The 25,994-nt window shown below is 37.6% G+C and overlaps 1 protein-coding gene across 32 annotated transcripts in view; it reads left to right on the forward strand.

Annotated features, from left to right (window-relative positions):
- Positions 1 to 25,994, forward strand: part of NEK11 (NIMA related kinase 11) — a 329,806-nt gene that overhangs the window by 220,078 nt on the left and 83,734 nt on the right. For all 32 annotated transcript variants that reach the window (XM_054552609.2, XM_063722193.1, XM_054552608.2 and 29 more), the window contains one exon: positions 14,161 to 14,221. In XM_054552609.2, the coding sequence (XP_054408584.2) occupies positions 14,161 to 14,221 (61 nt within the window). The remainder of the gene's footprint in view (positions 1 to 14,160; positions 14,222 to 25,994) is intronic.

The raw sequence follows: 25,994 nt of genomic DNA on the forward strand, positions 1-25,994 counted from the left end.
GCAAGATTAAGCCTTATATGGGCCATAGGTCAAGAAACACCCTTGACATGTGCTTTCAGTGTTGGGTGTCTGCAAGACAGGAATAAAAAGTAAGAGGCATATGAAGATAAAGAGGAAAGCTTTGGGCAATGTACATACACCTTCTTTTCTTCTTACCTTCCAATCCTAAACTTCTATGAGTTACAGGAGCTTTTATTAACTGAGAACCATGCAGCTACTAAAATAAAAGTCTACCAAAGGGCACCTACCTGAGTGAAGACTCACCTAGAGGAGATGATTTTTGCAGTGAAGATGATTCACTCCAAAAATCCATTCAACCATTTTTAATAAAGATTATGCAATATATCATAATATTCAATCCATTCAGCCACTTAAATCCATTCAACCATTTTAATAAAGATTATGTATCATAATAATAAATAAAAGCAGTAAGAAGTGCTCTCCAATTTGATATTAAGAGAGAGAGGCAAGGAGAAGGGAACTAGTAGGGTATAGGTATGGGGCCAAGCAAAAAAAGGGATGAGATAAAGAGAAGAAAGAGATAAAGAGAAAGGATTAGAGAGAGATAATTTAGGAGACAAATACATGGAGAGAGAAACAAATACATTTTGCGAAAAATACAGCTAAAGGGGGGATTCAGAATGCCAAAATAAAAACTTTGCTTATACCATTTCCCCATTTTTTTCCAACGGAATCTGGAAAACAACAGCACCTCCTACCACAAATCGAAAATATAATTTCTACTACCTTCTGAGCCACGGTCATAAATAACTGTAATGGATATTATTGCAACATTACAGAGCCTTCATTTTGGGCCTGTGGTTGCAAAACACATGATATGCAAAATACATACAGTGCTCAATTTTTGGTCAAAGCATCAAGTGGTAAAATTTTAGCTACTAATATTATCACTTAGAAATTTTTTTAAGAAAATAAAACAGATTTAGAACCACATGAATAAAATACTATATGGCAAACAGCTCCTAGGTCAGGAAATACAATTTTTCCAGTCTCAGAATATCCATCTTTGGCACTTAGAATATAGGGTTGGAAATCAGATTGCTTGCATCTATCTTTATAACTTGTGGTTTGCATGACCTTGTTCAAATTACTAAACTTCTCTGTGGCTCAGTTTTCTAATCTGTGAAGTGGGAGAATAATGGTTTCTACCTCATAGAGTGGTTTTGAGGATTAAATGAAGTAATCAATATAAAGTAATTAGAATAATGCTCAGAATTTAATAAAATACTTCATGAGATATTAGCTATTATTATTATGAAGTTACCCAGTCAAGGTATCCAGTACCTCTTTATGATACTGCCAAAACTCCTTAATGTTAAAGTGAGATTTTCTAACTTGCTTTTAAGTAATTTTTAAAAAATGCCTTCTTATTAGTCTTAAGGCAGATGATAAATATAAGGGCAGCAATTTTGTTCTCTGGGTTGTGTGTCTGTCACATGTTACATGACAGATTGTGATTGATTTTAAGTAATCTTTTGGGACAAGATACTAAGGCCTCTGATATGGTTTGGCTATGTCCCCACCCGAATCTCATCTTGAATTGTAGCTCCCATAATTCCCATGTGTTATGGGAGGGACATGGTTGGAGATAATTGAATCATGGGGTGGTTTCCCCAATACTGTTCTCATGGTAGTGAATAAGTCTCACGAGATCTGATGATTTTATAAGGGGTTTCCTTTTTCGCTTTGCTCTCATTCTCTCTTGCCTGCTGCCATGTAAGACATGGCTTTCACCTTCCACCGTGACTGTGAGGCCTTTCCAGCCATGTGGAACTGTGAGTACATTAAACCTCTTTTTCTTTATAAATTACCCAGCCTCAGGTATGTCATTATTAGCAGTGTGAGAACAGACTAAATACAGCCTCTCACATACATGATGGTATTTCGTCTCACAAACCCTGTTGGGTAGTTATCTTATTCCTATTTTCTTTTTTTTTTTTTTTTTTTTTTTTGAGACGGAGTCTCGCTCTGTTGCCCGGACTGGAGTGCAGTGGTGTGATCTCTGCTCACTGTAATTGAGGAAACTGAGTTTCTGAGAGAGATGTAGCCTTCCTGTGGTCACGTAGCTAGGCAAGGATCAGACCCATGCCTCAGGCCCACATCAGTCACATTCTCAAGTCAATGTTTTTGCTACTATAGAATATATATTGACATAGAATGGTCTTGGCATGAGGGAAACAGAAGTGTTGCCAAGTCCATTCTAGGTCAATATACATACTATAGTAGGAAAAACAATACACAGTAGAGTAATTTGTATAGAGTAGCAAAAAATAGAGTAATTTGTATAGACTAGCAAAGCCAATTACACAATAGAGTAATTTGTATTAGAGACAGGTAATTACAACCCCATTTGTTTTCTTCCAGTAATTCAATATAGTTTCTCCTTCCCCAAAGGTGATGAGTGTGGACTCTTCCCTTTCAGGTTATTTTCATTAGCAACATACAAATTACACTACAGAACTCAGTCATGGTCAACTTTGTGAATTGAGAGAGACCTACTGCCATCTCTCAGATTGGCCTCTTCTCCCCTTTCCCTGGTCTTGCCCTGGACCTCTGAATATGCCAGGGTCTGCTTAGGTGGTCATCATACAAATGCCTTCTATGTGTGTAATCAGATCAAAGTTGATTCCCCTTCCTTTAGATGGAGCCAAAGTCACATAGTTATTTTGATGAAAGACATGCTTTCAAAAAGAAACACAGCCATGGACTTCATTGAGATTGATTGCTGAGTTCTTTGTGCCACCCATGACAATCTTTTTAGTAGCAGTGACTCCAAAGCAGTTTTATTAAGCACCTAATTGCTGCTGATTGCCAACTGTTTCTCTGCTGTGATAAGCACAGCATCAATAAAACCTTTATCACGGCCATTATCATATTGTTGATGGCTTCTCTGCCAAGTCTGTGGTCACTGAATTGGAGCCAGCATCTTAGATCTCAGGAGAATTGAGTTTATAGCTGCCATCATAACAGGGTTCTCCACAACACTTGTGCAACCTGTCACTAAAAAGTGTTTTATGCGCTCTAATGGACATGGCTTAGGGCTGCAGGCTGACGAGTGTTTTCACAGACTCTTCTGTCTTTCCTTTGCTGCCTTGACTATCATTTTTCTCTCCAAGACTAATAAATGGCTCAGATGCATCAAGTAATACACATACTAGGTGGACAATAACGACTTGACACAAATCTTCCTTGGAAGGGCTTTGTTTAATGAATGTGGCTGTCACTGAGGCTTGTTTTAAGAAGGCTCTTCAGGACTATGGTGTTTGTTCTTCCTAAGATGAAACGCAGCAGAGTTCCACTATTCCAGTTAATTCTGAAGTTCTCAATGCTTTTTCCCCAAATCATTCAGAGGTTTTGAAATTCTTAGGAAGAACAATTGATTTTTTGCTTGGAACATTGTCCCAGGGGCAGAGAACTGGACATGTGATAGGCAAGGCCTTAGATTCTGCTGAGGACCCTTGGATCTGATTGTCATGATGGTAGGTGCCTCCAACAGTTCCTGCTGTTAGTCGAGTCATTAGTTTAATCAGATCATAGTAATGATAACAGTAACAGCTAGTATTTCCAGAATCTTCATTCTGTGCTCGGTACTTTGCATGCTGTGTCAGTTCAGGTACTCCAGGAAGCAGGTGATGAGACAGAATTAGAAATAAAAAGGAAATTCCTATCAAGTAGGTGGGAGGAGTCTTAAACCATACTGATATATTTGAGGGGAAGGAAGGAAGGTTGGTTGGATGAGAACCTCAGGCTGTAGCGCAATTCTGATAAAGCCTTGGCAGGCAGGCTGGCAGGCAGAAAGGAAGGTAGGGAAGGAGGGAGGGAGGGAGAGAGAGAGGGAGCAATTGGATGAGAGCCTCAGGCTGCACTGCAATTCTGAAAAAGGTTTGGCCTGGCCAAGAGGGAGCGCAAGGTGTGTTGCTGGAGTCCAGCACTGGGAAAGAATGGCCTGGCCCTAACTTCCCCATAGTGCTTACATTGCCTGGGAGTTGCCTGGGAAGAGCAGGGCCTCAGCGTGGACCCTGCATTGGATCCCAAAGGTGTTGTAGCCAAGGACTGTCAGATCACTAGGCTCCTTGCAGCAGGGTCTATCTTGAAGGGACTTGTAAGTGGCATATCTCATGGCTGTCACAGGTGTATTATTTCATTTAATTCTTGCAACAACTCTGATGCATATATTCTAGATGAACTGCATCAAACTAGAATTTAACTGGCTGGAATTCAAATAAGGGAGAAGGCAGAGATAATGGAGAAGGTGAAGGTAGGAGAAAGGAAGGGATCATGCGTTAGGGATTTCATGTGACTTTACTGAGTGCTCCAGAGTCAAAATGAGCTGAGAGATATAAATCCAGTCCCTCTACTGCATCTCAGTTCCTGCATCTCTCAGATTGTAAGCCTCTTGTTGCTTTGAATTATTGTTGTAGACTTCCAGTATTTAAGATACATATTTTTCACACAATCTAGTCCCTAAGTGCAAATCAGCTATTTCATTTTCTCAAAAAAGAAACAGCAGTGGAGGATATTTCAAGTGCTGACTTTAAAACCTAGGTCCCTTGAAAGATGAGACTGTTAGTGACATCCTAACTTCACACAAGAGGAAACTGAGGCATAAGGAAATTAAGTTACATCTCCAAGACCACACAGCTGGTAAGTAGCAGAACTGGACTGTATGACTTTATTTTTAGCCTCTGCTTTATACAGTCTTTCCTCTGCACAACAATTAGAATTGCTTCTCCTCCACTGATGATAGAGTAAATGCATTAGGTGCAAGGGAATAGCTGCAGGGCCATTGCATTATTTGGTACTCTGGCAAGACCTTTTTACTAAACAGAATGTCTGTGCTATGTACAAGGCAAAATTTAAACCAGTTCCAGGAAGAGTGCTGAGTTATGAAAAGTAAAACAAAAAAGACCCAACATCTCTCATCTGTTATGGGATACAGATTTATCTCCTCCTACTATGTCCTTTTCTTTTTTAAAATAAGTTGCCTGAACTGTGGAGTCCCAATAGTGGGACTTATTTGCCTGTTATTTTTACATGATCTGACCTAATTAATTTACCTTCATCCTTGGGAAGAAACATTTTTTGTCTTAAATCGACCTTAGAGGTCATCAGTTCTAAAAAGCAGACTCCCAGCTGTTTCAGATTGTCAATCATTTTTCCATTAGCATTCCGCTGGCCTGCGTCCCAGGCTGTAAAGCAATCAGCCTTGCTAAAGTGTTAGTGGATACTCCCAGTTTGGTGTGTCATTCCTTCTAGGTGATGGGCCTTCTGTAGACTGTGTGTTGCTCAAAGGAGAGACTTTGAGGTGACAATTTCCACCCCTACCCCCATCCCAGCCCTCATTTCCATCATGATTCTTCCCCCTTCTCTCTCTCCCATTTCTTGTCCAGATCAAAGCATAGCTCATTGCTAGTCATATTAGGACCAGTCAAACCTTGCTGCGGAATACAGCACAGTGGGCTTTTTTTTTTACATTATATCACTTACTTCTCTTAACAATTTGATATACTATTCTTTTTTTTTTCTTCTGACCTTTATTTTATTTTAGGTTCGGGGGTACATGCGTGAGTTTGTGGGCTTTGTAGGAAGCTTAGACATTAAGTCTTTAAAATTAGGTCTATTATAGGATTTAGGATCACGCCTACATTTTTCACCCCAATACCAAAGCATGGAGAAAAAGGAAAAAGGCAATAGGGTGAATAAAGGGCAAAGCAAATCTGAGCAGGAATGCAAAGTGTCTGAGTGTTCCCTTCAGTGTGAAGATGGAGAGGTCACCAGCCCCACGGTCTCCCTTGTTGGTGGCTGATCAGAGGTCCTCAGGTCAATGGGCAAATAAAGGGATGGTGACCTTCACTGTGAGATGCCCTGTGCTCTGCTGTGCTGCTCCTGGAACTTTGGGGTGAGAGTGGTGAGACACAGCTGATAAGACTAGTTGCAGTGGACCCTCTAGTGCTTTTCTCTCCAACAATCTTCTCCCTCCACTACCCTGCATTAATCCCTATTTCCCTAGCTATCATCAGAGCAGAGGTGCCCTGACCATATGGTACACAGAAATCCTGCAAAAAATATGAAAACCATCCTAAACAGTGTTGGCAAACAGAAAAATACAAGTCCCATCCAACTGTTTTGTGATCAGAAATTTATTTTAATTTTCTGAATATTTCATTCACCTGGACAGGGAGAGTAAATACCGTTTCATGGTGTCCAGCCTGGGAGGAAAGGGTTGTGACACATGGGGGCCATTGTTGGGGGTGCATTGTTCCCACATAACCTGGTAATCTGAAGGCACAGGGGTCTATGTCATCCCTGGGAAAACACCAGTCATAATAAGACAGACCTACCTTGCAGCATCCAGGTGTTGTGCCAAACCCTTTACATGCCTTATCCCATTCATACTCACAGCACTCGATGCAATTAACATCTCTCACCCATTTATAAATGAGAAGACTGAAACAGACAGAATAACTAATTTGACCTAAGTTACCCCATCCAATGACAGAGCTGGGGTTTAAACCAGCAAATATTCATTGTACCAACTATTAGGAATGTGGAGTAAGTATAGAACTTAATGTAGAAGTTGGTAAAGGAGAAGAAAAGGAGATTCTTGGGACCTAAGTGACAGCTGCAAAGTGTGTGAAAATGGACTATGAGCCGATGATTTAAAATCATGTTTAAATCACAGGGCTACATTTTTCACTTACTCTGTGGGATTTAAATAAAAGTAAAGCTAGAACTAGAGTTAAAAATAGAAATCTGCAATAAACAACTGTGTATCACAATGACTATCTTTTGGACTGAAAAATTCTTTTGTCTTTTTGTGGCAATAAACCTCCCTTAAATTGCAGGACTTTCTTCTCTAGGCTATTGTATGTATAGAGTGGAAAGAGATTAAGTCGTTAATAAAGAGCAAGTGGAAGGATTGATTAGAGGTAGCTTTTCTTTCACTGTGCTGGAATTCTAGAAATGGATTGTTGCAGAGGGAGTACAGGCCTCACCAGTCCCTGGAAAATCCATTGCCCTGTTTTGGGTAGGTGTTATGTTGCCATTCTATCAGCCCCGCTTTCTTTTTTCATCTCTTTATCCTTTACGTTTCTAAACCATAATTCTAAATGTCTTCAGAGTTCTGTCATTGGATACCTATGAATGTCTCTGAAACCCTAAAGCAATCCCACAGGCATTGACTTGCCGAGAACCTGGGCATTAATAAAAGACAGCTGCAGTTAGAAGGTTTTAATAATGCAGAGTAAACAAGGCATTAGCAGTGAAATGTGGACACGTTGACAGTCACGTTTCAGCAATTCTGAATTCAGTGAAAGAGGCTTTTAGTCTTATGGGAGCTGTGGGGGCTTGTTGGCAGTTTGAGTTTTGCAGATGTGGCTCTGTGTTCCTATCACTTCACACACTTTAAGGCAGAAGGCCACCATCAGTAGTGAGATAGGAGTTATGATATTAGCTTCCTGACTTCAGGGAAGCCCTCATAAAGGTGCCATCAGTTCTGTCCTATGGCTTTGTGCTAAACGGCATCTTCTGCCTTCTTATGAATTATGAATGCATATAAGCAAGGGCTTGGCTTCTAATGAGTTCAAGCTGAGATGCGAAAGGTACATCTGAGTGTGAAGAAGATGGATAAGGTCACCTTGGTGTTTTGGTTTCTGTAACTTAGTGACATTTTTCAGGGCTGTTCTGGACACCATTTGTGGGAGAGTAGATGATAGTTTAAAAATGCAACTTGCAGAAAAAAAGTAGGTGGGCCTGGGTACATTGGCTCATTCCTGTAATCCTAGCACTTTGGGAGGCTGAGGTGGGAGGATTGCTTGAGCTCAGGAGTTTGAGAGCAGCCTGGGCAACATAGTGAGACCTAATCTCTACAAAAAAATTTAAAAATAGCTGAGCATGGTGGCATGGTGGCGCTAAGCTACTTGGGTGGCTGAGGCAGGAACATCACTGGAGCCCAAGAGGTCAAGGCTGCAGTGAGCGATGATTAAGCCACTGTACTCCAGCCTGGGCAACAGATGAGACCCTGTCTCAAAAAAACACTTTTAAAAATGCAACATAGATGAGTTACTTTTTGGGTCATTCATTTATGCATCACATATTTGAATGGTCTAAGCACTGGGTATATGGTAGTGAACACAATAGACATAGTTCCACCTTCATGGGATCTCACTCAGCCTTACATATTTACATAGTATTTATTGATTGACAGCTCCTAAATGTGTGCCTTCCATTCTTCAGTTCTATTTTCACAGAACTCTAGACTTACATATCCAGTCTGCCTGGGAGTGGGGTTAGGAGTCTCTAATAGACATCCTGAAATAAGCATGTATGAAAGAACTCTAGAATCACATATCCAGTCTGCCTGGGAGTAGGGTTAGGAGTCTCTAATAGACATCCTGAAATAAGCATGTACTAAAGTTAAGCCCCTCATATACTCTACCCTCAGTCCAAATTAGCTCCTCCTGAGCCAACCTCGACTGACATCCTTTCACTCACATTCATATCCAATCCATAAGCAAAACCTATTGGCTTGACCTTTAAAGTATACTTGGAATTTGACCACTACTTACTACCGGCATTCCTACTGCCAAAGCCATCATCACCTTGTCATAGCTTCTTACTGGTCTCCTACTAACCCTCCCGTCTCATTCAAAGCAAAGAAAGGCTTTTCAGTACTTCATCATCATCACCTCACTAAGCCCCTCTCTTCCATCAACACGAGAATTGCCCTCACTCACTCCACCCCTGTTATATTGGCTTCTTTCCAGTTTCTGGAACACACCAAGCATGTCCCTGCCTTTGGGAGCCTTGAATGCTCTTCCCGCCAGATACACAAATGATTTGCTCCCTCCCTGTCTTCAAGTCTCTGTTTATATGTCATCTTATCAGGGAGGACTCTGACCACCTTATATGAAATAGCATTCACTGGACTGAGAATCCCCTCTTTCCTCCCCTACTTTATTTTCTTCCATAGTCTTTATTGCCATCTGAGTTGCCACTATTGCTTATTCTTTTATGGCCTATCTCCCTCTACTAGAATGAAAGCCAGTAGAGCAGATATTCTATTTTTTTCCCTGCTATATTCCCAGCACCTTGAACAGTGTTTATCATAGAACAAATACTTAGTAGATATTGTGGAATACATGAATGAATGGATGCAGTGTACAGTCTAGTGGTACAGGTAGCCAATTAGCCAGGACACAAACAAAGAAGTAAGAGCAACTAGAAAACAAAGAAGCTGAAGTGATAGAGGAATGGGCATTTGGGGGTTAGGGAAGACCTACTAATAAGGGAAGTCAAGGAGAATTTCTAGAGATTGACTTTTCAGCCATGACCTGGAGGATGGTAAGGAGCCAGCCCTTGATGGGACAAAAGGGAACTGGGAGAAGAGTGCTTCACAGAGAGGGAACAGAGAGTGAGGGAAAGCTCCAGGTCATGAAAACACTGGGCACGTTCCAGAAACTGCATAGTGAGCAAAATGATCATAGTGAGCAAAAAGATCTTGGGGATGACAGAGATATTCTTTACCTTGCTTTAGGTGGCATATACACAGGTGTATACATTTTTGAAAACTCATAGAATTGTACCCTTAAGATCTTGCATTTCACCATGTGCAAATTTTATCTCAATAAAAATAATGCATCATTAATAATGACATCAAAAAAAGAAAAACTACAAAAAAACTACAACAGAGTTGCAATATTCATGTAGCTAGATGAGCTCTATAGGTCCTCAGCCTGCATTGAGGCCACTTCCTGGCTGCTTGTGGCCAGTGCCTGGCCACAGCTTCAAGAAGGTCTGGATACACTCAAATGAAGCCTCTCAGGAAAAAAAACATGGGTCCAGAGTGACTCTGGGTGAGGAGGGAAGAGGAAGAGGATTTTGCATGATTTGGTGGGATTTACATCTCTGTGGGATGGCTCTGAGAGGAGAGGTGACCAAGAGGTGAAAGAAATCAGCCCCTTTATACCCTAACATCTGTTGACATAAGGTTGACTGAGGACATGCCTGGGGTCTGAGCAAGATGAAGCTCAGCTGAGCACTTCTCCTAGCTGGGGCTGTGATAGAAGGTTATGCGTACTCTACTCTATATATACATTTATAGGTCTATGCCTGCTCAGGATTGTTTGGCAGATGGATGACATGGTGTCAAGCCTGGCAGCACAGCATGAAAGCATGCATGCATCCATTCTCACTCAGAGCAGCTTTCAGCCACTGGAAACATAAAACACTTCTGTAGCTCTGAACCCATCTATGTGTGTGTTGATATGCACCAAGCCTTCTCTAGATATGCCTTCGGGAGTCAGTATAGCCTACCAGCCAGGAGAGTGCTGAGGGTGCTAGATGTAGACAGATGGCTGAGTTTTCACACCTTCAAGGTGAAGGAGCAGTGAGCAAAAGAATAACCTTTTGGGAGACTCTCAAAAACATCTAAAGATAGATATGCAATCTCTAAGGGACTGCTGGTGCTCAAACTGAGCTCTTATCCCAAACTAAGTTATTGTGGCAGCTAGGTAGCTTTCTTTCATTCATTCATTCATTCATTCATTCATTCATTCATTCATTCATACAGTCACAATTCATTTGTTACCAAACAATATACATAATATTATATATAGTTATCATTTTACAGATATCGTTCCCTTAGTTATCCATGCTTCAATGAGAACTGTGTAAATGGTTTTCACTTACCTAACTTTCAAACAAAAACCTGTCATTGGTTTTTCATCTCCAACTCTTTAAGTTTCAAACTTGTGCAATATTTTTCTTAACCAAATCATTTATTTATTGTTTTTAGTCAATGTGAATTTTTTTTTCCCTTTAACTCATTTAGTGAGAGCAAGTTCACTGTGGATAGTGGAGGAGGGAAGAATATGGCATCTTATGTCTTTAAGCCTTGCCTTCCCCTGGCTCCTTTCTCAGAATCTTTATCCACATTAAGGCTAACTGTTCTTAGACTTGGGAAAAACAAACCTCTTAGAACTAGGCTTCTCCCATGAGTGGGTTTTTATTGGTTTGTTCCCTAATAGGTGTGGCAAAATCTCTTTCCTACCTTGCTGCACCTTTTTCACTGGAGTTGGCTGCAGCTTGGACAGTACACCACAACCAGAGTCTCTTGGATAAGTGACTGTCAGCAACAGCTTGAGAAACAAACTGTTTCTCAAGAAAAGGATTATTTTTCCCCAAATGGGAGGCTAAGGCTTCATCTCTCTTCCTTGTCTTTATATACATTTGACACATAATTGGTTTTTGTTGTCGTTGTTAGAAACAGGGTTTTATTTTTGAAAACAGAAAAACCAAACAATATTTTTAAAATACAATCTATTGATGTCACCATATTTGGCTTGGAATACACAAGAATGCAGTGACTGAAATGTCTGTTCTAAAAACATAAACATTTTCTTATATCAGTACCAACCCCTTTTAATTTAATAAATATTTTCTGAATGAAATACAACTGGATAATGAAGTGACACAGTTTTTTCCTTGTGAATTGAATCTTTCATTATGACTAGCTCTAAGTGAGGAGATAATCTGGATTATTTTGTCAAACAACTGCCTGATAACTAAATGAAGATCTACGTGGTGTGATTTTTACAATCCTGTGAAGACCCCATCTGACTTTCCTCTTTGAGATTGCCTACTTGCTGCTGCCTAAACTTTTGCTATTAGAAATTAACTCTTCTGATATAAGGTCATATGCCTTATGAAATACAAATATCCTGAGAGAGATAACACATAAACTTTATCAACCATTTTGGCTTTAACAGATCTGTCATGTCTCTTCTTGACAGAGAGCATATTTTAATAGATAGGAGAATTAAAATAAATATGAAGGCATATATTAGCTCCTTGTGAAAAAAATGTACTCGCTGGGATGTGTAGGAGTGTAGAGAAAAGAGTAAGAGCAGGGAAAGCGGAGGGTTTCTAAATTGTCATATTCCTTGACCCAATAATTCTATTTCTGATGGGCCAACCTAAAGAAATAACAATATACATGAAACAAAGATGTATGTGTAAAGACAGTCATTGCAGTATTATTTAAAACAAAATAAAATGAAAGCAATCTAGTTGTCCAATGACAAGGGTATGGATAAATACATACGATATGCCTTTAGGGAGCAATGGTCCAGCCATTAAAATTATGCTTCTGAAGAATTTTTAATAGTGTCAGAAAAAAGTCTGAACAATATTGTACATTTTCTGTTTGGAAACAGAAAAACCAAACAATGTTTTTAAAATGCAATCTATTGATGTCATCATATTTGGCTTGGAATACCTGAGAATGCAGTGACTGAAATATGTATTCTAAAAACATAAACATTTTTTATATCAGTACCAACTCTTTAATTTAATAAATTTAATATTCCAAACAATATTGTACAACAGTACATTGTACTGTTTTTTGTGTATTTTATGTATAGACACATATACCGTACATATATAGTATAATCTCAAATATCTAAAAGATAGGCATGCATATAGCATACATATATAGTATGATCTGAAATATCTAAGAGATAGATGTACATAGAAAAGACTGACTATATATGTTTATGTGTGTGTGTTTGTATTAATAGCAGTGGGATTTGGGGTATTTATTTTCTTTGATAATTTTCTATATTTTCCAGATTAAAAATAAATGGGAATTGTTAGAGAAAACATTATTTTCAATATTTATATATTGACATTGTCTAAAAAGGGAGATTCCTTCAGATATGATAGTTTTTTTCTGTGGCTGCTAGGCAGGCATTGATAGTTATCATGTACTTCACGGATCTGACTGGACCTTTTGAGAACAGCTACCATTCCTCCATAAAAGCAATGTCTAATCCATTAATGAAATGACTGCATACGTTTCTGAAAAAAATGTGGGCATTTGACTAAACTTGAATCTGTGGGACAGTTTTTCAGAATTGAATCTTACAAGATATTCCTCATGCCTCTAAGGCATGTTCTTATAATGGAGGGGTTTATGGCTATGGAGGAAGGAGACTTGAAGAACATTTAAGTTCATCAACAAAGAAGCCATTGTTATTTTCACAGCATTTGAAAATCTGGCTTCCCAACACTTGGCTGAGATGACTGAAGGCTGGTGACACTGTAATTTGGCATCTAGCAAGATGCAGTTACTCTCTCAGGCCACTTAGCTCCAGTAAAGTTCAATTTAAATTATGAAACAGGGAAGAAATGCAAAAGTTCCAATCAGCAGCATAATTCTCAATCACACTGGCCATAATATGCTCCTGAAAGATGTTTTCTTTGACTGAATCTTCGCTACACCCGGCTAATTTTTGTATTTTTAGTCGAGTCGGGTTTTCACCATGGTGGCCAGTCTGGTCTTGAACTCCTGACCTCAGGTGATCTGCCCACCTTGGACTCCCAAAATGCTGCGATTACAGGCGTGAGCCAGCGTGCCCAGCCATAAATTCTTAATTTTCTTTAGTATAACTACAAACCTGAAAATAATTAATACTTTTCCCAGATCATTAGGATGCTGTTTTGGATTATTTCAAGCCTGCTTGGTGGAGAACAGATTTATTTTGTATTGAAGACAATATTTTAAATCAAATACAGTTCTGTGATTTCCCCAACTGTTGTGGGGATGTCTGACTCTTAATGAGGGTTAAGGTAAATGACAAGTGATATTCTTAGTTTTAGCACTCCTTGAAGACCATACATTTCCAAAGAAGAGCTAATTGTTCTCCAAGGAAAAAAATGCATTAGATTTCTGCTGTATTGACTAAATTGTAAATTGAATAAAATATTTCTTTATTCTAATAGCATTTACTATATTTATAGATTTAATATGTATTTATTATAGATCATATGGAAAAGACATAAGCACACGAAGGAGACAATAAAGATCACTCATAATTTAACCTTTTAGTCAAAACCACTGCTAACATTTTTTGTGTATGTTTTTGCCATGAGAGATAGAGCAATAAATCTAGAGATTGTTATGGAGAGAGTGATGTAGATATACATAAAGATATTTTTCTTTTTAAAAATAGGATTATACTGAAATAATTTTGGAACCAGATTTTTTTTTCGCCTAAATGTAGTAAGAACATTTTTCCATGTTATTAAGTATCCTTCTACCATACAGGGAAAATAAATATTTCTCCCTTATTTTGACAGGACAGTGATATTGAAGCATTGGCCAGGTGTTTGGAAAATGTCCTGGGTTGCACTTCTCTAGGTGAGTAATTTCCTTTAGGCTTCAAAATACATTGACAGCTACTGATTATCTTGGAATAACTTGGAAGAAATCTTACAGGTGTTTAAGTCTGATATCTTAGTATAACAGATGAAGAAACTGAGGCCAATAGAAGTTGAATGTCTGACCCAAGGACCAGGAAACTCAAAGAAAAATTGCTTATTATTATTGTAAGTAACTCTTAGTCTCCAAGGATGAAATAATTGAAACTCAGTGGTCCCTTGTGATCAAATGGCAACCTAGCAGTGCATAATAAGTTTTTGCAGTTTCTGGAAAAAGGAATCTCCCTACCTAACTTGTCCTTTAGAAGCAGAGAGCACAGTACATTCAGTTAAGCTGGGAGGACCATCACTCCGAAGGTCAGTCAGTTATTTGAAGAGATTTGGTCTGAAAAACAAAACTAAAACTTGTTTAGCATTGTCAGTCTCAATAAATAGGATTGCTATGCTTCAGGGATAAAGCCTTATTTCTTAGTTTCTTCTATTTTTTTTTTAATCTGAGAAAACTAACTGTGACACACTCTAGCACTAGATGATAAACTGTGACACAGAGTATTCTTACTAGATGAAAAGGGCTGAGATATTTTTTTTCTTCTAAATTTGATTACAAGTTTTTATTAAAAAAATTTAAACTCTAAACCAAAAGCAATCTCTTCAAAGGGAATGGCAGGGTAAAAATAAACAATTAAGTTTTCAGGTGGGCAAACATTCACTATTTTATTAGGAGCTTTATGCACAATTTATAGCCTTTTTCTAGCTTATTCCACATCTCCATATGGGAAGCCTCAGTCATAACATAGGTCTTTGATTTTCTCACCTAACCATCACCCTGTGATCTGTTTAATTGTATATCAAATACACTTATTTGATACATTTAACATTTAACAAGTACATTTAACATCCAAGCATGACTTAAGACCAGGAAGGCTTTTTCCTCTCTGGACCTCAGATTAGATGACTAATTTTCAATCTAGGCTCCTTAGAGACCTCCAGGATGAGGGGTTGGGGGTACTAAGCAGCATGAGAACAGAAGCTGTGTCTGTACTGCTCATCTCTATTTTTCCAGAGTCTAACACTGTGTCTGGTGCAGCAGAGGCTCTTTAAAAATATTTTAAAATATTTATGGTCGAAGGTGGTGGCTCACACCTGTAATCCCAACGTTTTGGGAGGCTGAGGTGGGAGGATCACTTGAGGTCAGGAGTTTGAGACCAGTCTGGGCAACATAGCAAGACCCTGTCTCTAAACAAGTTTTTTAAAATTCAGCCAGGCATGATAGCCTGTGCCTGGAGTCCTAACTCCATGGGATGCTGAAACTAGGAGATTCCTTGAGCCCAAGAGATTTAGGCTGCAATGAGTTGTGATTATACCACTGTACTTCAGCCTGGGTGCTAGAGTGAGACCCTATCTCAAAAATATATATTATTGTTATAATTTCTATAAAGTAAAGGGGTACAGTGCAGTTTTCTTACACGGATATATTGCACAGTGGTACAGTCTGGGCTTTTGGTGTAATCATCACCTGAATGTGGTACATTATACCCGTTAAGTAATTTTTTTATCCCTCACCTGTCTCCCAACTTCCCACTCTTCTGAGTCTCCAACGTCCGTTACTCCACACTCTATATCCATATGTACACATTATTTAGCTCCCACTTACAAGTGAGAACATTGGTGTTTGACTTTCTGTTTCTGAGTTGTTTCACTTAAGATAATGGCCTCCAGTTATTTCTATGTTGCTGCAAAATTTATGATTTTATTCTTTTTTTGTGGTTGAATACTATTCCGTTGTGTGTGTGTGTATGTGTGTGTATGTGTGTGTACTGTTATCCAATCATCCTTTGATGGACGCTTACGTTGGTTCCATATCTTTGCTGTTGTGAATAGTGCTGCAATAAACATAAAAGTGCAGGTATCTTTTTGATATAATGATCTTTTCCTTTGGGTATGTACCCAGTAGTGGGATTGCTAGATTGAATGGTAGTTCTTTGAGCAATCTCCATACTATTTTTCATACAGGTTGTACAAATTTATATTCCTACCAAAATACTGTGTAAACTTTCCTTTTTCTCTGTGTCCTCATCAACATCTGTTATTCTTTGTCTTTTTAGTAATAGCCATTCTGACTGGTGTAAGATGATATCTTCTTGTGGTTTTAATTTGCATTTATCTGATGATTAGTGATGTTGAACATTTTTTCATATGTTTTTTGGCCATTTGTATCTTCTTCTTTTGAAAAATGTCTGTTCATGCATGTCTTTTGCCCACTTTTTATTTGAGTTAGTTGTTTTGTTTTTTTTTTTGTTTTGTTTTGTTTTTTTGGTGATGGTTGGTTGAGTTCCTCATAAATTCTGGATATTAGTCCCTGCCAGATTGATAGTTTGCAAATATTTTCTCCTGTTCTGCAGATTGTTTGTTTATGCTGTTGATTTGTTTCTTTTGCTATTCAGAAATATTTTAGTTTAACTAAGTCCCATTTGTCTATTTTTGGTTTTGTTGCTTATGCTCTTGTAGTCTTAGTCATGAATTCTTTGCATAGACCAATGTCTAGAAGAGTTTTCCCTAGGTTTTCTTTAAAAAAATTTTTTTTATTCCAATAGGTTTTTGGGGAACAGTTGGTGTTTGGCCACATGAATAAGTTCTTTAATGGCAATTTATGAGATTTTGGTGCACCCATCACCCGAGCAGTGAACACTGTACCCAGCGTGTAGCCTTTTATCCCTCACTCCCTCACCCTTTCCCCCAAGTCCCTAAAGTCCAAATGTATCACTCTTATGCCTTTGTGTCCTCATATCTTAGCTCCCACATGAGTGAGAATATAGGATGTTTGGTTTTCCATTCCTGAACTACTTCACTTACAATAATAGTCTCCAATTCCATCCAGGTTGCTGCAAATGCCATTATTTCATTCCTTTTTATGGCTGAATAGTATTCCGTGGTGTGTGTACCACATGTGTATGTGTATCACATTTTCTTTATCCACTCATTGATTGATGGACATTTGGGCTGGTTCCATGTTTTTGCAATTGCAAATTGTGCTGCTGTAAACATGCATGTGCATCTTTTTCATATAATTACTTCTTTTCCTCTAGGTAGATACCTAGTAATGGGATTGCTGGGTCAAATGGAAGATCTACTTTTAGTCCTTTAAGGAATTTTCATACTGTTTTCCATAGTGGTTGTACTAATTTACATTCCCATCAACAGGGTAAAAGTGTTCCCTTTTCACTGCATCCATGTCAACATCTATTATTTTCTGATTTTTAAAATTATGGCCATTTTTGCAGGAGTGAGGTGGTATCACATTATGGTTTTTATTTGCATTTCCCTGATACTTAGTGATGTTGAGCATTTTTTCATGTGCTTGTTGGCCATTTGTGTATCTTCTTTTGAGAATTCTCTACTTATGTCCTTAGCCCACTTTCTGATTTTTTTTTTTCTTCTTGCTGACTTGTTTGAGTTCTTTGTAGATTCTGAATATTAGTGCTTTGTTGGATGTATAGATTGTAAAGGTTTTCTTCCACTCTGTGGGTTGTCTGTTAACTCTGTGATTATTTCTTCTGCTGTGCAGAAGCTTTTTAGTTTAATTAAGTCCCATCTATTTATCTTTGTTTTTGATGCATTTGCTTTCAGGTTCTTGATAATGAAGTCTTTGGCTAAGCCAGTGTCTACAAGGGTTTTTTCCGATGTTATCTTCTAGAATCTTTATGGTTTCAGGTCTTAGATTTAAGTCTTTGATCCATCTTCAGTTGATTTTTGTATAAGGTGAGAGATGAGGATCCAGTTTCATTCTTCTACACGTGACTTGCCAATTATCCCAGCACGATTTGTTGCACAGGGTGTCCTTTTCCTACTTTATATTTTTGTTTGCTTTGTTGAATATCAGTTAGCTATAAGTATATGGCTTTATTTCTGGATTCTGTATTCTGACCCATTGGTCTTTGTGCCTGTTTTTATACCAGTACCATGTTTTTTTTTGTTTTTTTAATTATTATTATACTTTAAGTTTGATGACTATGGCCTTATAGTATAGTATAGTTTGAAGTCAGGTAATGTGATGCCTCCAGATTTATTCTTTTTTCTTAGTCTTGCTTTGGGTATGCAGGCTCTTTTTTGGTTTCATATGAATTTTATGATTTCTTTTTCTAGTTCTGTGAAGAATGATGGTGGTATTTGATGGGAATTGCATTGAATTTGTAGATTGCTTTTTGGCGGTATTGTCATTTTCACAATATTGATTCTATCCATCCACGAGCATGGAATGTGTTTCCATTTGTTTGCGTCATCTATGATTTCTTTCATTAGTGTTTTGTAGTTTTCCTTGTAGAAATTTTTCACTTATTTGGTTAAATGTATTCCTAGGGTTTTTTTTTTTTTTTGTAGCTATTGTAAATGGAATTGCCTTCTTGATTTGGTTCTTAATGCGATTGTTATTGGTGTACAGAAATGCCATAGATTTTGGAATGTTGATTTTCTATCCTGAAATTTTACTTAATTTGTTCATCTAATCTAACAGTTTTTGGAGAAGTCTAGCGTTTTCTAGGTATAAGAGCATATGATCAGCAAACTGAGATAATTTGACTTTCTTTTTTCCAATTTGGGTGCTATTTATTTATTTTTCTCTTGCTTGGTTGCTCTGGGTAGGACTTCTAGTACTGTGTTGAATAGGAGTAATGAAAGTGGGCATTCTTGACTTGTACCAGGTTTAGGGGAATTCCTTTCAACTTTTCCCCATTCAGTATGATGTTGGCTGTAGATGTGTCATATATGGCCTTTATTATTTTGAGGTAGGTTTCTTCTATGCCTTATTTATAGAAGGTTTTATCATGATAGAATGCTGACTTTTTTCAAATGCTTTTTCTGCATCTATATAGATGATCATATGGTTCTTAAAAAATTTATGTGGGTACATAGTAGGTGTTTGTGTTTATGGAGTACATGAGATATTTTTAAATGGACATACAATACATAATAATCATATCATAGAAGCTGAGGTTTGGGTCTGGAAAAATGCTTGGGGCACTTCCTGGAGCCTTTCGTTCTTACAGCCTGCCAGCCTTTCTCCAAGTTAGCACCAGGGCTGGTGAGAGAAAAGGTGCTCTTCCATGGCCTGGATTGCATGGTCCCCCAGTGGAAAGCTGGATCACAGAGAAACAGTCTCTCTCACTCTCCCATATTAGGGCTTTACTCACAGTTCTCAGTCAGTTGTTGGCATGCAGGCTGTCTACCCATTCTGTCTTCACTGGGATCTTTCCTTTTCCAGTGAATTCCTCTGTTCTTTCTTGAATAAAAGATTATAGTGTGAATCTCTGTGCACTATTTTGCTTTTTCCATGTGAAATATTTAAAAATATTTTTAGGAGAAATTAGATGCAGACCCTGTTCTTTTACCAGTTTCAACCAAAATTATCTTCACTCTTATTTGTTTTATAAATTGAATTTCTATAAAAGATTGTGTCTGGAAAAAGATAGATTCCACTGCTAAAAATTGAAATAGCACTGATTGAATAGTTAATATCCAAATTCCTTTCTAGGCTGGGTGTTTTTTTTTTCCTTAAAGAAATGAGCATTAGAATCTTGGAGTAAAAATACACATTTATCTCTGCTTGAAGCCCCACTAACATGACAAAAAAGGAAAAAAGCTAATATAAACCTACAGAAAAAAAAGAGAACATAAGAGGAGATGGAGGCAGATGAGAGCTTTAGTGAACTTGAGAAAGATATAAAGCAGATAGATGAGTGATAACTGATTTAGAAAACAGAGAAAGCTGAAAGCTAAGTGCCTAAGATGTATATAGGAAAGAAGGGAAGGGAAAGTGTAGGCTAGGAGAAGCAAGGCAACTGAACCTACAGAATCTCATAAATGCTCAAGATTTGGAGGCCTCAACTACCTCTGAAGGCATGGTATAGGTGAAGATTAAAATGGGAAGATTGGTTGACAGTGTGCGTAAGGAGAAATAGACCCCAGGTGACTTTCTCTCCACTGGCACAGCCACAGTATTCCTCTCCACAGTCAAGACAGAAGAAAATAGACTCCATTTGGTGGAACATTGAATCAGGAAGGTTCTGGATTTAGGGACACCAAAGGACAGGGTGATGTGATGTGATGAAAACAAAGAGATGAGTTGAAAGTCTTCATATTAAGTTATGAAACCCCCAGATACTATTCCTACTTGGCTTCTGAAACACTGGAAGAACAGCATGGACTCCTTCAGGTTCAGAAAAGCATGGACTCTTTAGAAGATATCTCTCTGACAGCATTTACCAGCCTGAGAATCCTAAGGATGTTAACATTTCCTCAACAAAATGGTGGGAATGAGCACTACCAGTTGACAGTCCCTGAATCTGCAGAAAGAGCTTAAATTGACTTTTAATGTTTCACACTTAAATGTGAACATGTAGCAATGCAGTAGCCAGTATCTGAGGAAATCTAACCAAAAAGAGAAATCAAGACAAAAATATACAAAGAACTCAGGAAACAGACAATGTAGGCAAGAAAATAAAAATTCAAAAACTATGTATCCACAAAAGTTTTTTAAATAAAAAATTAAAGAAACAATATTAAAATTCTAAAAGATAGCAGAGAAGGTATTACCTCTGTGAAACAAATCATACAGAGAATAAGAAAGAGCTCTTAAAGTTATAATTTTAATGGCAGAAATAAAAATTCAGTAGAAGGTTTGGAAGATAAAAGTGAGTAAATTTACCAGAATATAATTAATAAATGATAAGAAAACAAAGTGATTCATCTACGTGTTTCAGCACCTAACAAATAGAAATTCCAGGAAAAAAGAACAGAAAATGAAAAAAATTATCAAATAAATAAGAAAAATATCTAGAGAGAATCAAACAGACCACTTATAAAGTATCAGAGAAAAGAGTGGTGTCTTATTTTTCAACAATACCTAAAAGCTAGAAGATAATAAAGTTTGAACCTACAATTATTTATCTATCCAAACTATCAATCAAGTGTGAGAAAGGAAGAAAGACATTTGCAGGCATCCAATATCAAAAATGAGGTCTGAAAAATATCTACCTCCCATGACATTACTTAGGAATTTCCTAGAGGATATGCTTCATCAAACCTAAGAGTCAATCAAGAAAGAGGAAGACATGAACTTCAGGTGATAGGAAATCCAATATAGGAGAGAGGTTAAGGGGACTCCCAGAATGAGAGTAAAGAAAGGTCACTGAACGATAGCTGGGCAACAGGCCTGGAAAACAATCCATTCAGACTAGAATGAGTCAGAGAATTCCAAGGGGTGAATAAATATCTCCTAGAGAGGAATGGAACTAATGGATAATCCATTTGGATTTTATCATAATGAGAGGAGTTTGCGGTTCCTTTGGTGAGTTTAGGGATGAATTAGAAGTTATTAGAAAACTAAACAAAGTGAAAAATCCAGGGAAATTATGAACTCCTGGAAAAACAAGAAGTCATTTTTAAAAAGAAAATGTAATCTGCACACATTGAGTCCTTAGCTGTGTACAATATTTGCATAGTCATAGTAATTTAAACATTCAATTATTTTTAAAATGTGATGTAACTATATTGGAAAAATGGAGAGAAGAAAAATATTTGTAAGCATATGTGTGCATCTGTGTGTGTGTGTGTGTGTGTGTGTGTGTGTGTGTGTGTATTTAACAGAGAGAGGAAAGAAAGAACAAAATTAACATTCCCTATGTATAGTAGGAAGTCCAAAACAGATAGTCTAACACAGAAAAGTTTAAAAAAATGGTTGTATAAACATGTGCTATAGAGAGATAAAGGTAAATACAAAAAAAAACAAGTTAAAGAGTTGAATATGGTTGACTTTGGAGACTGGAACTTGAGGGTGAGGCAGGAAGCTGCCTTGTTTTTAACATTAAAAACTTTGACTTAAAAAAGTACTAGGTACATGAATTCTTAGATTAGAAGTCAATTTTTAAAAAGAGGTAAGTGTTGGAAAGCAAAGAGCCCAATTCTGCCCTCCATTACTTTAGTGTGCCTGCTATTAAGGCTGAATTAAGACTTTTGGACACTGATTTCTGAGAAGATTATAGTAAACTAAATTTGTAAATTAAAAAGAAGCTAGATTATAAAATAAAAAATACATATACCCTGAAGTTATAATAGCTTCTTTTCAGATTGTCTGATTGCAAGGTTCTGAATATGTTAATTAAATGTATTTTTCAGTTTTGGGTACCTTTACTCTGCTTATGTCCTGGCATCTGCTGGGATGATTTATAGGACATTTCAGTGCTCATTCTATGTAACTGCTAAAGTGCTTGCTTCCCAAAACTGTGTAACACAGGAAGCCCCTTAACCCTTCTACTGCTTCTTATGACTATGATGACCCCTTATTGTGACCTCTTATGTTACCAGAACAGTAGAATTTAATTAATGCTGCTGCTGAAATGGAAGGAGTTCTTTGATTATGGCTACAGACATTGAGATGATGGGAGCACATGCTTTTGAAATACCTGTCTGGTGTGGAAACTCATAGCGGGACCCTCATTACACATGAGAACTTTATTGCTTTCAGGACTGCAAGAACTTCCCTGTCATTATATAGAAATCATGAAGACAATCTCATCACATAGTCTTATAAGGGTCTAACATTGCCCAGGTAGCTGGTGTCTGCTTTGTTCCTATTACATTTTTGGGAGGCCCACTAACTATAATAATAGTTAGAGCTTATTAATCATTGTGGTTGTTAATATATGTCAGAATGTTAACAGGATCCAGGGACAATTTAAGCTTAAATATGTCAGAGTATAAGCTTTTTCACTTCAAAATGAAACCTCTGTGAATTGAACTAGGCTTTACTCATGCTCATTATCTGCCTAGGCACTTTGGTAATGCCCAGGTGCCTGCAGAGCATGTCAAGATATATATGTATCTTCTACAAACATCTTCAAGAGCTTCTTCTATCTCTTAACCAGAGAAGAAAGAAAAACAGACATACACATGTCCTTTCTGGTAATTTCAACCAAGAAATTTTTAACTTTGAAACCCTGAAAATGCTGTGTGTAGTGGTTTGACTCCATTCCTGACCCCGATTTAGTTTGAATTCTACTTGGAACAGGGACAGTGATATTTTTCCTTCTTACATCACAGATGAGTGGACTGAATGAATGAGTTAGCATTTGTGTGGCTTCAGTAGATCCTGAAGATGACCTTTTGCGTTTCAAGTTCGGTATATTAGTCTCCTTTATAGCATCAAGGTCAGATTAAAGCCTTGAGATCAGTGATTTTCACACTTGAGCATACATCCGAATTACTTAGAGGGCTTAAAATACAGGTTTGGTAGGTGTCAAAGAATTTGTATTTCTGACAACTTCCTACATGATGCTGATGCTCTGGGTCCAGACTGCACTTTAAGAACTATGGCTTTATAGTCTTTAAGCCTTGAAAGGATTATCGTGCACACTCACCCCAATTTATAATTCAAACAGAACAATACTAAAGTGTAAAATAAAAATTTTATTTCCAAAAATTATAGAGAACTTAAAAGCTATAAGCTAAAATGAAATGTTTTCTTCTTAGATTTTTTTCCTCTTTCTTTCTGTGATCCTGTCCTGTGTGATGGGCTATCTGGCACTGTGTATAAGAGTTACTGAGCTTCCTTAGAAGTGGTATTGTATTTCTGCCTGATCCTCAGCATCCACATCAGGCATTTAGAGAGCTCATGAAGGTTCAAGGCATTGCATAAAGAGTTGGATATTGAGACGCATTTAGAATATGGTCCTTGTCATGAGGTGGGCTCCTGGACAGATCAATGCGAAGTTTTGTGAAAGTACCAGGGAATACCTACTAGGTGCTTTTTTCATACATGGAAAACAAATTGTCTTACATGAAGGCCCCTCATTTACAAAACCCTAAATTCCCATCAAAATTTCCCATGGGATACAAGAAGCAAGACCAGACATGAACAGGATATTAAGTGATTCTAGGCAGAATTAGGAGAAAGAAAAAGGGAAGAAATGAAAAGGGAACAGAAAAAAAGTCCAGAGTGAGGGCATGGGGAATAGCCAATAATATAGCCAATAGCTATTTTACTGAGGGCAGCTACTTTGAAACATGACATTTCCATAGTTGAAATTTCTATCCTTGATTTCTTTTCCTCTTCTTCCTTCCCTACAAATGTTTATAAAGTTTGCATTGTAAGCCAGATGTCACAGATAGAGTGGCGAAGAAAACAAGTCCCTGTCTTAATGATTTCCCAGTATAGTCAGGGAGGCAGATAATTACAGAATACTGTGATAAGTACACCACACACTGTGAATAAGGCAAATGTGTGTTGGGTATGTACTGGGGTGTAACCCCAGTGCAATGTACAGTATCCCTGCTACAAAGTATATTAACTTCAATGAAACCATAATGCATGTGTATTAAGTGAATTAATGATTGCCGAGTTTCTCTTTTAGCTATGTAAACTTGATTACTGGAACTTCTTTCTAGTTAACAGCAACATGCATAATGTTCTTTGCTATGAGTATGCTAATAAGAGTAATTAATAATATTGTTATAGGGATTTATTTATATTACAAAGTCTTTTCCTTGCCACCTCCCCTTGCTACACATGGATCAAATGGAGCTGTCTGGCAAGGTAGCAGACATGTAGCAGGTTCTCCGTTAAGTTGTCACTAATCCTGAATCTGTTGTGTTCTTTGGAGTTTTAAAGAAGTTGTAGAAATTTAAATTTTTCACAAGACATAAATCTCTATAAGACATAAACAGAAGGGATAATGGAAAACAGATATTGTGTATCCACATCAAAATGATCCAAGTGGCTTATAATCCAGAATATCCCTTCTCTCTTCCAATGAAAGTGGTCACAATGTATCAGTAACCAAAGTAAAACAGTATGTTGAAATCTCTGTGAGACTAGCATGAGAAATTTTTTTCTGTCAAGGTGAAAAACACAATAGTGCAAGATTAACTGACTTTAAGTCATCACCACACTTAATGGCTTAAGAGTTTGAAGAGCTTAAGCAAGGGAAGTTTCTAAGGGATTCGGAAGCCTTGATGCTTTCTCTGGTCTATATCAGTGTTATTGTTTAGCAGAGATTAAGGAATTATTACCAAAGTTCTATGGAAGAATTGAGGGGTAACAATTTTCAAAAAGCAAAACTGATCAGACATATTAACACACTAAAGGAATCTTAATGGGAAGTGAGGTTTTGGAGCATCTGTGAAATTCTAATTACTTCCGTAACAACATCCAGTTTGGATACACAAAGCCTTTTTATAAATATAGTTTACCAAGGACATGTATAATTCTGCTGATAACTTTTCTCAGCTAGAAGTACAGCTAATTTGGCTGGGCACAGTGGCTCAGGTCTGTAATCCCAGCACTTTGGGAGGCCAAGGTGGGTAGATCACCTGAGGTCAGGAGTTCAAGACCAGCTGGGCCGACATGGTGAAACCCCGTCTCTACTAAAAATATAAAAATTAGCCAGGCATTATGGCGGGTGCCTGTAATCCCAGCTTCTCAGAAGGCTGAGGCAGGAGAATCACTTTAACCCAAGAGGTGGAGGTTGCAGCAAGCCAAGATCACACCACTGCACTCCAGACTGGGTGACAAGAGCAAGACTCCATCTCAAAAGTAAATAAATAAATTAAATAAATAAATAAATAAATAAATAAAGAAGTACAGCTAATTTCCCAAACATTTAAAAATGTTAAAGTTTGTAGATTACCTTGGCTCATAATGTAGTTACTAAGATATGGAGACAGAATTTTCATTTCTAAGAAGTTCAAAGAAAATGAAGTTA

This window comes from Pongo abelii, chromosome 2, assembly GCF_028885655.2.
Source record: "Pongo abelii isolate AG06213 chromosome 2, NHGRI_mPonAbe1-v2.0_pri, whole genome shotgun sequence".
Classification (NCBI taxonomy): domain Eukaryota; kingdom Metazoa; phylum Chordata; class Mammalia; order Primates; family Hominidae; genus Pongo; species Pongo abelii.